Genomic DNA, 14,348 nt, shown 5'->3' on the forward strand with positions numbered 1-14,348 from the left:
CAAAAAAGTACTTGTACTTATTCAGGCAGTCATTATCAAGTGTACCATGATTCTCCAGAATATAATGAGGTTTCTCTTGGTCTTTCCTGGATTTGCAGACTAGAAGAGCCACAGGGTACATCAACTCATGCATCAGAGCAGTTAGCCATGAAGAACAATCAGTAAGTGAATTTCCTGGTACATATGTGATATGCAAGCTAATGAATTTTTTAATATAATTATTTCAATATTCTTTGGAAAAACATTCCATTTTTAGCATGTGACAATAATTCATTTTCACTTACTCAACTATTTCCCTTTCAATATGGAGCAACTGGTCAGAAGAGTTAGTTAAATACAATCCTATCCTAGAGTTTTGCTGTTTGCCTTGAGAGCACATCATATTTCCTGTCTGGCATAAAAGCTCAAAGTTCCATGTGAGAACATTCTACTGGTCTCACATCTCCAGCTTCCCAGGACACATCCTTTAACAAAGACAGGCTTCCACTGTTAATACCTTCCTCCTATACATCAGGAATAATCATGGTTGGCTATTTTTCTTCTTAAATAGTTCTTTTCTAGTATTACTGATTATCAAAGTACCATCGCTGCTTTTCACTTCAGATTTTCTTTTGCTTTTCATCTACACTGGAAAAGCTGCAGTGGTCACAGCTATAAGAAAAAATAAGTGAGTGGCTTGGTTGAGTATTAGAGAATTCAAAACTGTCAGAAAACAATGGCTTACAGTGTAAATTCAACTTACCTACAAGTCTTTTTACATACTTCTTATATACTAATCTGTAGTGGTAATTAAAGATAAGACTACATTTTAAGGAATCACAAGGAAAGAAACTAATGATTACTAAAGGTCCTGTGTTAAATTCAGTGAAGAAATCCCATCTCATTTTAATGACTTCTTTGTGATTTTGTGAAGAATGTGAAAACATTAGCAATAATAGCCACTTATTTTAAGTATCAGTTTTTATTAAAAAGTGCATTTTGATTATGTACGATCTAGATAAGCTGTAAGATATCAGTATACCCTCTGGAATAATAACTTTACAAAGATTTAAAACAAACAAAATTTTAAAAGCCTTTTTATTTCCTTCACCATTATTGTTTTACAATACAAATATCACCTTGTGAATACACAAAAAAACCCTACAGAAGATAATTCTGCTGCACGTAAAATACAGAATGGATATATATACTTCTTCATTCTTAAAAAACTATTTTGTTCTCCACATTGGCAAGTATAGAATAGAATACTTCCCCAAACATACATGTTAGGAGTAAAACTTAGAGTTACATGCAGTTTCTGCACAAATATATTTTAAAGAAATAGATCTCTTTTTTGTTGTTCACCAACAAAATTGTCATGAGAGTATGGATAACTAATTTGTAGCTTTCAAGTTTTAGATAAGTGATCGTTTTCAAAACTCTCTTTAAAAAAAGATATTCATGGCTGTTTTCATTGAGTAGTTAAAATTGAACTACCAAACAGACAATAAAATAATTTAAGTGGTACATGTCATTGTCACCTGCTCACAATGTGTGAACAGGCTCCGACTCTCTAATTAACACCCCCATTCTTCATTTCAAAGCAATTTTAAAACCATAAGCAGTCTTCTGATTTAATTTAGCTATAAATGCAAAATTTAGTAGTGTATACATACATTTATATTTTCATGGAATACTTTATTTTAAATAAAAACATTTAAGATCGCCTACTGACCATACAATCAAGACAAGAAAGGCACTAGAAACATAGACAAATTTCTCTCCCAAGAAGCATTTTTAAATTTTAACTCTCTTCTCTCTGACATGTAAAAATCTTTAAATTTGGTTTTCATAACATCATTTTGAAAAATAAAGTTAGGAAATACTTAGAAAATCACATAACAGAATCTTTTTTTTTTTTTTTTTTTTTTTTTGCACTTTTTGACACACCGTCTCTGCTGATTTTACAAAACCCAAAGTTACCAAACTTCTCTATGTCTGTCATTATCTGAATATCGGTGCAACAGGTAGAAAGATTTCAGAATCGAACCCCATTCAGGTACTTAGAAACCTTCATAGAGACATTTGCTAGAAAATGGCTTACAGCCCAATCTTTGGGGCAAGAGATATGAAAAGTATGTTTTCCCAAGAAAATAATACGCTTTATTTCCAGATGTGACTGGAAAGACCAGAACTTATGATATAAAAGCTTACATTTATGCTGTTGCATCATATACAAAGGAACGTGGTGGCTGCGGGTTATGTAAATCCCAAACTCATGAACAGGAAATGTGGACAGTGCATGATAGGTTAGATTTTCTTTATTGTTGTCCAACACAGGTCCTTTGGAGAGAAAAAAAGATCACAGTGCTGACCAGGTAACTCAATAGGTTAAGTCAAGGTTAACTCTTGAAAGATAACAGGGTCAGGGAGGTGTTCATTTTATGGCATCTTCTCTCATGGAGTTCTTAGCACTTCGGACAGTTCCTGTTTCTCCACTCTGCACAGCTGTTATGTGTCGTTCACCAATCGGCTGTATTTAACTTGCCTACCGAGGTGCACTACTGGCCAGGGGAAGGGCCAATGGTAAGATCGAGGTACAATTCCTTGGACATTCTTTTCAAAGTACTGAAATGGCCTGTACCACCACACCCTGGCCAGGAGGTTCATCTGGGAAGCTTCCTTTAGCACCTAAGATAACAAAGAAACACATTTTTTTTTTTTTTTTCACAATCTTTCACTTTAAGTTCAAATGTTTCTGTGTTCAAATTCACAAAGAACCCTGAACCTGCCCCCATGGCCACTCACACGTCCCAGCTTTTCCTCTGATCACCAAACTATACTCTTCACATACCTGCTCATGGGCCCCACCTACAGAAAACCAAATAACCCAATTCCAGCAGGTGTAGGAAAACATGGGGCTTGTTTGTCTCTTCCCTATCAGTAAATCGCTGTTAGCTTTTTATCCACTCTTCTATGCTAAAAATGGAAAGAGTTGATGAAATGTTGAGTATTAAACTGCTGATGGGCCCAGAGTAACAAGGAGAGGGTAGAGTGCATATCAAACAGTGGGTGAACACAGGCTTAGAAAATATTTTTTATAGACAATGAGAGTGAGATACTTGTTTCAGAAGAACTCTCCTGTGTCATTATATTAACATACTTTTTCATCTTGATTTTGAAGAGGACCAATGTCACAAAAGACAGAACATATTAGCTGACTCCTCTTAAAGAAATATTTTACTGGGCATGGTGTCACACTAGCCCTAGGTTGAGGCTTGAGCCCAGGAAGGAGTTCAAGGTCAGCTTGGGTCTTTAGCAAGTGTCTGCCTAAAACAAAACAAAACCAAACCCAAACAAAAACAAAATAAGAAAAAGAGAAAGGAATGCTTAAGACATCTGTGGATTCTTTGCACTTCCATTTCAGGCCCTCAACTCCTGCCTAAGCCAGCAGCACCTAGCCAGGAACAACAGGAGCTAAAATCAAATGGGGGTGGGGAGGACTCACTTGCTGATTGGCCATAGTGTGATACCACCAGAAGAGTCTTGTGGTGATGTAATATGCTACCACCACGTCCACAGTGTAGTGGTCGTGTGCTAAGAGAATACAGAAGATTCCAACGACGCTGAGAAGCCAGCAAATCCAGTGGTACCACCAGAGTCGTCGAGGGGAATCTGAAAAGAGGAGAAATCTATAATAGTCTCATCATCTGAATAACACTAAGGATACCCACCATGACTCTACTACAGTGCTTCTAAGTCTACCTTAGGTCTTCCATTCTGAAAATAGATCTTTTGGGCTAGCAAATCTAAAGGCTCATTTTTCTGTAACCAAGGTTAGACTGGAAATAGCTTTCTACCTAGTGATTTTACTACTAGCAATAGTAATTCAGATTTGATTATTACTTGACTGATATAATCAAGGCAGTTTAAAAGATGAGTTTAATCAAGGACAGGTTAATGTGTTATTCTTCTCCATTTAAAATACTGCTTACTGACATTTAGCTCAATTTATTGTAGCGAATTTGAGGTTAATGTTCTTTACAAAAATCAGTATTTATTGATCCATACATGAACTAAGCTATCATAACTGATATAACTATCCTATTTGCTTTTCAAGTTCTGCAACTGTACAACTCATTTGAAAGTCTCTGAGATTTCTATTTCTCAATTAGAAAGAATTTCTATTTCTCAATTAGAAGAATTATTAAATGCCTGGGGATTCTTATTCAAAAGCCTTCTGAAAAGTAGGAATGTGTCAGGAAAAAGTGTTCTTCTCTACTCTCATTTGGGGAGTCACCTCAGCAAAACATCAAAATCCCTATTAGTATAGGCCTGCCTTTCTATCTTGGATTCTCCAAGGGTAGGAATTCAGAGGGTCTGGAATTTTAGGCAAAAATTTTGAATGAATCTAGCCTCTGCACACCAGGGGAGAAGTTCAGGCTTTTATTGGATTCTTAAGAGGTCCAGGAAGTAGTCTTTCATTCAATCAATATTCATGGGGCATCTGCCAGATACCAGGGACAGGCACTGCTCCAGGTACCAGGATCAAAGGGCAGAGACAGGAAAGGGCCTGCCCTTGTGAGGAGACACTTCCTAAGAGGGAAGAGAGACCAGAGGCTATGATTATAATAAGTAATTTTCACACGTATTAGAAGATATTAATGGTGCTGGAGAAATTTAAAAGGTAAACAGGATAAGGGGCTCAGAAGGAGGTGGAGTGAAGGGCAGTTTACAACTTTAAAGTGGTGGTTATGGCAGGAACATATTTCAGTAATACTTGTACTTGATACCTTAACAATAAAACAACAAATAATTGCTATAATTTATTCTCTGTGTAACTCTATTAGTATCCAAATATACCATCCATTTCAATTTTAATAACCTGTTCCCCACCCATGAAACAGATTTCAACATCATTCTTGGATGAGGAAACTAAGAGAAGTTGAAGATTTTTCCCAGGGTCACAGAGCTAGTATATGGTAACATCAGGATTCAAAATCAGAGTTCTGTGACACAAGGCCTCTGCATTTCCCAGAACAGCACAATGCTTTACTGTTGAGAAGTATAAGCCTTGACAACATTAAAAGATTTCATGTATCAGCCAGCAGGGGGCAGAAATCCTTTCCTAGGGTTGCTGGCATCTGGTCTCTGAGGTTCCCATTTTCCACACCTGGTTATTACCCAATACAAAGGCTAGTCCATGTCCTGTGAATTCTGAATAAAACTGTTAGGACTCACTATATGTGATGGTATACTAAGTACAATCAGAAGAGCATCAACTCTCCCTTTCTCTCTCAATGCCCTTTAGTGCATCATCTCTTCTCCAGCACTTCCTTACCTTAGTTTTCAAAACCAGAACTGAACTTTGACCAAGTTCACCACCTCTCTCCTCTACACTCATAATTTTCCTGTTATGTTTTATCTGTTGATTCCTTTTATTAATGTCTCTCAGTACCCTCTACTTCTCTCCATCCCCAGTGCCACCATGGTAGTTCAAGGCACCACCAACTTCTTCCTTGATCATATCAACACTCACTCCACTATTCTCCTGGTTTTCAGTCTAATCCCTTTCCAGTCTATCCTGAAAGCTACTGCAAGAGTGGTTTCTCTCTCTCTGAAGGACACAGGAGATAGTATTGCCCCATTTGTTCTAACCCCTTGATAGGCATTCCATCTCCATCAGATGGAAGTTTAGACTCCTTATTGTGGCTTAGGGCTCCCTCCATAATCTGGTTCCTGCTTAGCTGGTCCCTCCTCATTTCTCATTATTGCCCTCACTGAAAACTCCAGTCACATTAATTCCCAGAAAATATCACAATGCTCCCGATATACCTCCAAGATTGCAATGTACATCCCACCTCTGTGAAGTCATGGTAGCCTGATTTTACTTTTTGCTCTTCATGGAAACTGCCTGCATAATGCTCATTAGATTGCTTCTAGCAGTAAAATTCTGAGTATCACTGAATTTTCTTTTTCTATTTTTTCTTTTTTTGTTCTTTGAGATTTACGAGGGGTTGAGCCCAGGGGCATGCTACTACCACTAAACTACATGTTCAGCCCTTTAAAAAAAAAAATTTTTTTTTTTTTTTTTTAAAAGACAGGACCTTGATAAGTTGCCAAGGCTGGCCTCAAAACTGTGATCTTCCTGCCTCAGCCTCCTGAGTCACTTAAATTACAGGCATATACCACTGTGCCAGCTAAGTACCACTAAATTTCCTCTAAATGGACAACTGAATAAATAAACTGGTTCATTTACAGTACTAAAATACTAATAGCAATTAAGATGAATGAACCAAGTCTCAAATCTCAAAAACAAAATTTGAGAGTAAAAGAATATATATAGCATGACACCATTTATGTAAAAATTCAAAAACCACAAAACCCAATTCTCCAACACAAAAATATGTGTGGAACTGATACAAGAAAATGAAAGAGGGAAAGGATTTAATCATATATTTCCTTTTTCTTTCTTTTTAAAAAGGTAATCTGAAGCAAAAGGGCAAAATGCTAGACATTAAATGTGAGCAGCATATGGGGTATCTATAAAGTTAATTTGTTAGTTTCACAATCACTAATAATTATTTATTTATGACAGTGCCAGGGGTTGAATACAGGGCTTTGAACATACTAGGCAACAGCTCTACAATGGGCTACACCCAGTCCTTTATACTTTATTTTGAAATAAGATCTTGCTAAGTGGTTGAGGCTGGCCTTGAACTTGCGATCTTCCTGCCTCCGCCTCTAAAGTAGCTGAGATCACAAGTATGCACCACCTTGTCTGGCTTTGTTTCACAATAGAATATTTTAAGTACACTTTTTAAAGGAAATGTCCCATTTAGTGTCCACCCCATCCCTGGGCCCATAGCCTCTCTAAGGGCAGAGATAATTTACCCATCACTGTACCCTCAGTGTCAAGTGTTTGAAAACATGGCTGCAGAGTCAATACATGAGCTTCTATCACCTTATCAGGTCCAATGCCAGATTTCTGTGTTCTTATGAGATTTCCTTCTGCTTCCTTACAGTAGCTGTACCACTGGATCATAACACCCTGCACACTCTGCTGGAAACTGCCTCTATCCCAAGACTACACTGACATGCGAGAAAAAAGACACCTTTCGAGAAGCACATTTTTGTCTTTCCACACATTCCCTTTGGGTGCCAGCTGCATTCCAGGCATGGTGATAAGATGAAGCCAACGCCCTCCTGAAGCCTCCAGTCTTGCTTCAGCAGCCCTTCCACACAACATGATTTTCCAAAGGACCAGAGACCTTGGGAAATGGCAGGTAACGAAATTTGTGGTGGAAGGTTGTGTTAGACTTACACTCTTTGATAAATAAGTAGGTGAGTGTTAGCATGACTGTGTGGCCGCTGTACAGATAGTCCCCACACATGTTGTGAGAGCCAGTGATGGACAAGCCACCTCCAGCAATGAGCTTCATTATTCTTCGCAATTGGGCTTCCCAGTCTCCAAAAAGCTGGCAGGAGAGAAGAAAACAAGATTATCAGTCACATGAAAGTGCTATGATTACTATTTAGATTCAGAATTAGGGTATATTAAGACACACAAAATCCACACCATTAAGTTTACCCTCTCAACATTTACCAGTCCACAGGCTGCACCTAAAGAACGTTTGGTTCTAAAAATGAAGTATTTGGCTTTGGAACTTTGCTTGATGCTTTATAGCATATTTCAACAGATGTTTACCAAATTTTAAATAATTTTATCAGAGAAAAATCAGTGGACTTATTTACCAAAACTGCTGTTTTGGAAAAAGAAAATTTTAGAGATGCATTTTTGCCATGCTTGGCCTGGAGGACAACTATTGAAATAACTTAGCAGAAGCAGTTAGAGGCTGGGATAGTCAATGCATCAAACAAGGGCCTCTGAAGAATGTGCCTTCAATCTTCTGAAAGTATGTGCTTTTATTTTTAATAGGAGTGAAAAAAGTTTGTAAATTAATCTGCTTGTGTATGATGCAAGGCTGGGCTGGATACTAGAGTAATTAAATGGATTGAACAACTCGCTTGCTGCAACTTAGATTTGCTCTGTCAAATAAGATGTGGAATTGTCTATATTTTAACATTGGCAGCACCTGTTTAAATTCTTGTTGGCTGATTTAATCCCCATGGTCTTTTTTTCAACAATTAACTGATAATATTCCAGTTTTGGGAGACACATTTCATGATAATTTCATGATAACTCTTTTACAAAAAGTCATCAACATTTCTAGTTAAGGATGGCAGGCTGCACAGAACACATGAAGGATAAGTTTCCCAATTCAGAGATCCCTGAAGGCTCTGCACAATAGAAGAAAGACCTGCATCACAAGATAGCATCATGGAACTTCACAAAAACAGGGATGAATAAGAGATGTTGAAGTCTCCAGAGATTAAAAACAAGCTTTATATGAAGGATCATTAGAATCAGACTTTTTAAAGTAACAAGAGAAAATAGAAGGTTTTTGAAAAAAATGCCTTCAAATTCTTATGGAAAGTGATTTCCAACTTAGAATTCTACACTGATCCATATTACAATTAAGCATTAAACCAAAGGATAAACTAAAACTTTTTTCATATACATAAGATTCTAAAATATTTCCCACCTATATATGCTTTTCTAGGAATTACAGAGGATATGCTTCACAAAGTGAGTAAACACAGAGGAAAGAAGAAACAGGTCTTGCCAGCTTACCAGCAGAGGGAGAAAAGAACCATGTAGAAGCTCACACATTTGGGCTAGGAAGGGACTGACCCAGGTGCTCTGGAGAGAGGATATCAAAGAGAGGAGACTAAAAGACACTCAGATGTCTCTGACCACATGGAGGAGAGTTAACTTCAAGGTGAGTTAAGTACAAAGAAAATCATGAAAGCAAAAAAGGCAATTACAGACTCTAGAGTGAAAAAGAATTGTGCACATGGCTTAGCTGTGAATAGCATTTTCAGAACTAATATAATAGAGGCTCTGAATATTGAGCTAAATAGAGGACTGAGAACTACAGAGGGAAGCCAGGACAAGAAGCTGAAAGGTGTGACATGGGGATGGGCAGGGATGAAGGAAGTGAGGAAAAGGCACAGGACAGGAAACCTGGCCTTCCACAGCAGGAAGTCAGTAGAAGGGAAAGACTTCTTTCCCTTCTGCACCCAAAACTTGCAGAGAAATGTTCCCACAACACTTACAGACCCAGGAGTAAGCATATTAAAAAATATGTAAAAAGAGTTGAAGATATGGTGGCAAATACCATAAAACTCAAACCAAAGAGCTAAAATAAAGGAGAAAAGGGGGCCAGAATGGGGTCAAGGCCAGGACCACTGTGTCTTGCAACAAATTTGACAGAACTTAAAAGTTTTTTAAATTGCATAACTACACAAACACGGTAAGGGTTTTCTAAAATTTCAAATTAAAAGCCTGGTTTAGTTCTGTAATAACAATGGATAATATGCAGAAGAAAGTTATGGCAAAACAACTTGCATATCTCATTTCAGAATATTTCAAATTGTCATTCCTAACTCCCGCTGTGTTGCAAAAACTATAAATCACATTCCTAAGATGGCATCTCCTCATAATTTGCTCTCTCATTTTAGCAAGTAAATCTCTGTAGAAGACTCTGTGTTGGGTGAGATGAAGAGAAGTTATGAAAACACAGCATTGAGGAAAACAGAATAAAAAAAAAAAATCAATGCTGTATTTCTTACAGGTGTCCTTAAAACCCCTATGCTTTCTTTTAAAAATACTTTCCCATATTTGCCAAACGTGGAAAGCCTCTTCAAGTCTAGTGGGAAAAGGGAAAAGAGGACGGATGTTTACAATGATCTCAGATACTTAATTATGTTTAAAGAAGCAAAGTACAAGACAACTTGCAAAACTGTAGCAGAGATGAGTTAAGATTTTTTTATCATGTACACAGCACCTAGAAATCAAGTAAAATGAGGCCAACTGAGCAAACGGAATTTATTCAAGGACAAATTTGGGATGTGACCAGATAGAGGCACAAACTGTCAAACAAATAGAAATAAAAATTAACCTGTTGGAAGCTTACATCTTCCTGGGTTGAGTTAGCACAGCTTTAATCCAAGGAATGTGCCAGTGGTGGGGAGGAGCCGAGAGAGCAGTAGCCGACCACACGGCCAAGCTGGCAAGAGCAGGCCAAATCACCCAGGTTACAATCATGACTCTCCCAATGATGCTAGGTGGCCGAACCACCCTGAGCCTTAATGGCCTCATCTAGTTTATGAAAACTGGCAAAAATCCTCTGTAAAGATCATCATCGTTTACTAGCAATATCTATGGCCATAACCTCTGAGCCCATTTGCTTCTGGGAGTCTACCTCAGAGAAATGACCCTAAATATGAAGAAAAGCTTATGGACAGATATCCCATTGTAACAATATTTATAAAAGCAGCAAACTGGAAACAACCTGTGAGGACTATCAAATAGCTCCCTTGCTATCCAAGGTCTGGTTCAGGGACAGTACCGGTCACAATGGGGAGTCTGACTTTATTAGACCAGGCCCAGGACTGGACATACTGACCCAAAAGCTGAGGTGGTGCAGATGCCCACGAAAGTACAAGAAGCACTGAACCAGACTACAACTCTTTAATAAATCATTAAAAAATAAGTTTCCAATAACTGTGTAGGATAGTAATGGTGTAAGTGGTTTCCTACTTAAGAGGGAAAAACAAAACAAAATGGTAAAATTCTTTGTTTTCAAATAACTATGCCTAGACAAAAATCTACACTTTTCACATTCTAAATATTCACAGGGTCACAAGAAAATGGGGAGGGCTTCTCCTAGTCCATGTCCCTGAGTGGCCTTCCTTCCTCTCCCTGGGCCAGAGAGAAAGGGATCCTCTTGAAGTTCTGCCTGCAGCAAGTACAGTTCTAGGATTTGTGTTGCCCTCAAGTCTAAGCAAGATAGTAAATGCAGAAACAAACACGAAACAGGAAACCTGGGGCTGGATCCTCCATTCTTTGCATTTTGGTTTCCTTCCCCAACCTGCCAGCTAACATTTACTTTTGAGTTTTCAGGTAGCTGCTACAAACATACCACAGTGCTTTTTGGCTGCATCCAGTGGAAAGAGAGGCTGAAATATGCTTATTATTCAACTGGAATTTGAGCCTCCTCTACCAGTGGGCTTCTGAATGTCCACTGTTGAAAGCAGAAATTATCTGGAGGACACTCACATAAAAACCTGCAAAGGACACTACAAAATTTTATCATAAAAGTTTCATATCTGTGAAATATGGTCTCCCAGGGTCATAGAACATCAGTTTTCAGTAAAAATAAATTCAAATTCTAATGAATGACCAAGAAATGAAGTGAAGTGGGCAAATCACTTAATAGCAAAACACAGAAACTGAGAGGAGGAGGAGGAGGAGGAGGGGGGGGGGGGGGAAGAGCCTCTGAAGGAGGCAAGCCATCAAGTACACTGAAACCCAGAAAGCCTTTGCTTATTAAAAAATGAGTCTCCCAGGTATTGTTTCCAGTTGATGAAAAAATGGATGACACTCTGTTCTCATTCAGTCTGCAGGTGGCCTAGGGCACTGGCTTTTCCTGATTCATCTGAAGAGCAGAAGCAGTCATGGCACTTCCGTGCCCTAAATGGAATGAAGGGGAGAGTCTGCACTAAAACCCATCAAGTGATGCTGCACAAATCAGCTTCAACATAACCGATGAAGAGCTGAAAGTGAGGGCTAAGGAGCAGAAATTCTATTTAAAATAATTTTTGACCTTTACTAATGCTTCATCTTAGAGCAGCCCAGAAAAGTCAGCAGAGAAAACCTATCTCAGTCAGGCACTCAGAGGTGTTGCTGAGACTGGAATCCAAGTCCTTTGACTCCTTACACGCAAGTCACATACTTTACAACAATATTTCAGTCAACAACAGACTGCGTGGATGACAGAGATCCTATAAGACTACAGTGGAAGGGAAGAGTTTCTATTGCCTGGTGACACAGCAGCCATCATAATGTCAGGGCGCAGCACGTTACTTCTTACAGTTTGTGGTGATGTTTTTGTAAACCTGTCTACCAGCTAAGTAACACCACAGTATATGCAACCATGTACACTGCATAACACTTGATAATGATAATCACAACTGTTATCATTTTATGTATTTACTATACTTTTGTTATTTTAGAGTGCAGTCCTTCTATTTTTACTTAAAAAAATTAGTTTTAGTAAAAACTGACTCAAGCAGGCCCTTCAGGAGGTGATGGAACTGTTATCACAGAAGATGACAGTTCCTTGCATGTTACTGACCTTCAAGACCTTCCAGTGGGACAAGATGTAGAAGGGGAGACAGTGGTAATGATCCTGACTCTGTAGCCAAGGTTATGGCATGTTTTTGTCTTAGTTTTTAACAAAAAAGTTCAAAAAGTTAACTAAATAAAAATTTAAAATAGAAAATGGCTTACAGAATAAGAACAGGAAGAAAGAAAATATTTTTGTACAACTGTATAGTGTTTGTGTTTTAAGCTAAGTGTTATTACAAAGAATTCCAAAAGGTAAAAAAATTAAAGTAAGCTAAGGTTAATTTATTATTGAGGAAGAAAAAAGGTCTTTAGTAAAACCTAGTGCAGCCTAAGTACAGTGTCCATAGGCCACAGCAGTGCATAGTGATGTCCCAGGTCTTCATGTCCACTTACCACTCTCTCACCCAGAGCAACATGAGGCCCTGCAAGATCCATTTATGGTAAGTGCCTTACACAGGTGTGCCATTTTTTCTTTTATACCTTTTTATTTTACATATGCAAATACTGATAATTGTGTTATAGTTGCCTACATTATTTGGAGTAACAAAATCTAGGAGCAATAATAGGCTACACCATATAGCCCAGGTGTGTAGTAGGCTACCCCATCTAGGACTGTGTAACATGTCATGATGTTTGCACAATGATGAAACTCCCTAACCACTGGTATTTCAGAACATACCCCTGTCATTAAATGACTACACTACCTCAAAATTTTATGTTACTTTGTGTACTTCCAATCCCTCACAAACTTAGACACACCAGGAAATGGATACACACAGAGTGACTTTTCCTTCAGCAACCTAAATACCTTACAGAAATATACTATTCATGCCACAGTGCAATGGTCATGAACTTCCAAGCACTCCTCAAAGTACTCATTCACCCAATCTTCACTCAGAGAATCTACCTGCCAGGGGGAATTATTTTGTATTTTACCTGAAGGACAGTCTTCCCCCAAAACAAAAAATGCACTATTATCCATGAAACAACACAAAAAGCTGCTTCCTAGATACCCAGACCAAAGCTCAGGCAAGAAATCAAACAGCAGGGCCAGAAAGAGGATGGGTAAATTTCTTGTCAATACATAACCAGAGCAGCCTGCAACGGAAATCAGGCAACACTCATGGCAGTCTCCCTCAGCACCAACTCCCAAAGGACTATGACCGGAAACACCCAAATACGCCCTTTCCAAATTTCAGCTGGCATAAAGCCTTCCTAACCAGTGACAGGTACTTAAGAATCAATGAAAGTCATGGAAATGCCCTTCAGCCTGATCTTGAAGCCCTTACTGGGAAAACAATGTGCTTGAAATTATGATGAATATTTTAGATTTTACAGCAGCAGGGTGAGGCTCAAAGCTGCCACCCATTTCTCCTGCCTTGTTTTACTGTTATCAAGTTGCACAGTTAAAAAGAAAAGATATAGCAGGGTGTTTTTACAAAATAAAAGTTTTATTTGTAGACAGATTCCAAACTTCTACCAGAGTTTTCCTATTAATTATTTCACGGACTCCTCCCTGTCAGATGTTAGTGCAGATGTTATGATGTTCATCTTACAGAAGTAAATGGATATAGGCTTATTATCAGCATGTGAGGACACAGTGTCTTACCTCTGAATCAAACAATCTCATTTTTAGGTCCCTGGAAAGAGCTTGCAAGTGCTACAACCACCTTGAGAAACAACATGGACAATGTCCAAGGCTGAACAGTGTCTCTCAGTTTACTTTCTTGTTGCTGCTGTTCTAGTAAAATTGAATCATTTGTGTTTGTTTGCCTTCTTAAACAAAGTGTTCTCTCTCAATTTGATTTTAACTTTCCTTGCTTTATATTGTGCTATATTGGTCTCAACGTTCACTTTTATAGGAACACTAACAAGCATGAATCCAACTTCAAACTCCAGTGTTAGATTAACTACATAGATGACTAGACAAAACATTTTCCTCATTCTGGCCTCAGTTTTCTCATCTGAAAAATGTAAGAACACCAGATTCTCATCCTTAAGTCCTACCTGCCAAAGTGAGATTAATATTTGTCTGCAAAAATAACTGTTGAAATATTATCATATAGACTAAAGGCAGCATGACTATTACCAAATTAGGTCAATTGTTCAGAGG

At 38.2% G+C, this 14,348-nt stretch overlaps 1 protein-coding gene across 8 annotated transcripts in view; it reads right to left on the reverse strand.

Moving 5' to 3' along the window:
* Positions 1-1,060: 1,060 nt before the first annotated feature.
* SGMS1 (sphingomyelin synthase 1) overlaps positions 1,061-14,348 on the reverse strand; it is a 328,806-nt gene continuing 315,518 nt past the window's right edge. For all 8 annotated transcript variants that reach the window (XM_079138312.1, XM_079138313.1, XM_079138315.1 and 5 more), the window contains 3 exons: positions 7,304-7,457; positions 3,488-3,654; positions 1,061-2,670 (listed from right to left, as the gene is read on the reverse strand). In XM_079138312.1, coding sequence (XP_078994438.1) covers positions 2,491-2,670; positions 3,488-3,654; positions 7,304-7,457 — 501 coding nt within the window. In that variant the 3' untranslated portion in view covers positions 1,061-2,490. The remainder of the gene's footprint in view (positions 2,671-3,487; positions 3,655-7,303; positions 7,458-14,348) is intronic.

This window comes from Sciurus vulgaris (genome assembly GCF_902686455.1).
Source record: "Sciurus vulgaris genome assembly, chromosome: 4".
In the NCBI taxonomy this organism is placed as follows: Eukaryota; Metazoa; Chordata; class Mammalia; order Rodentia; family Sciuridae; genus Sciurus; species Sciurus vulgaris.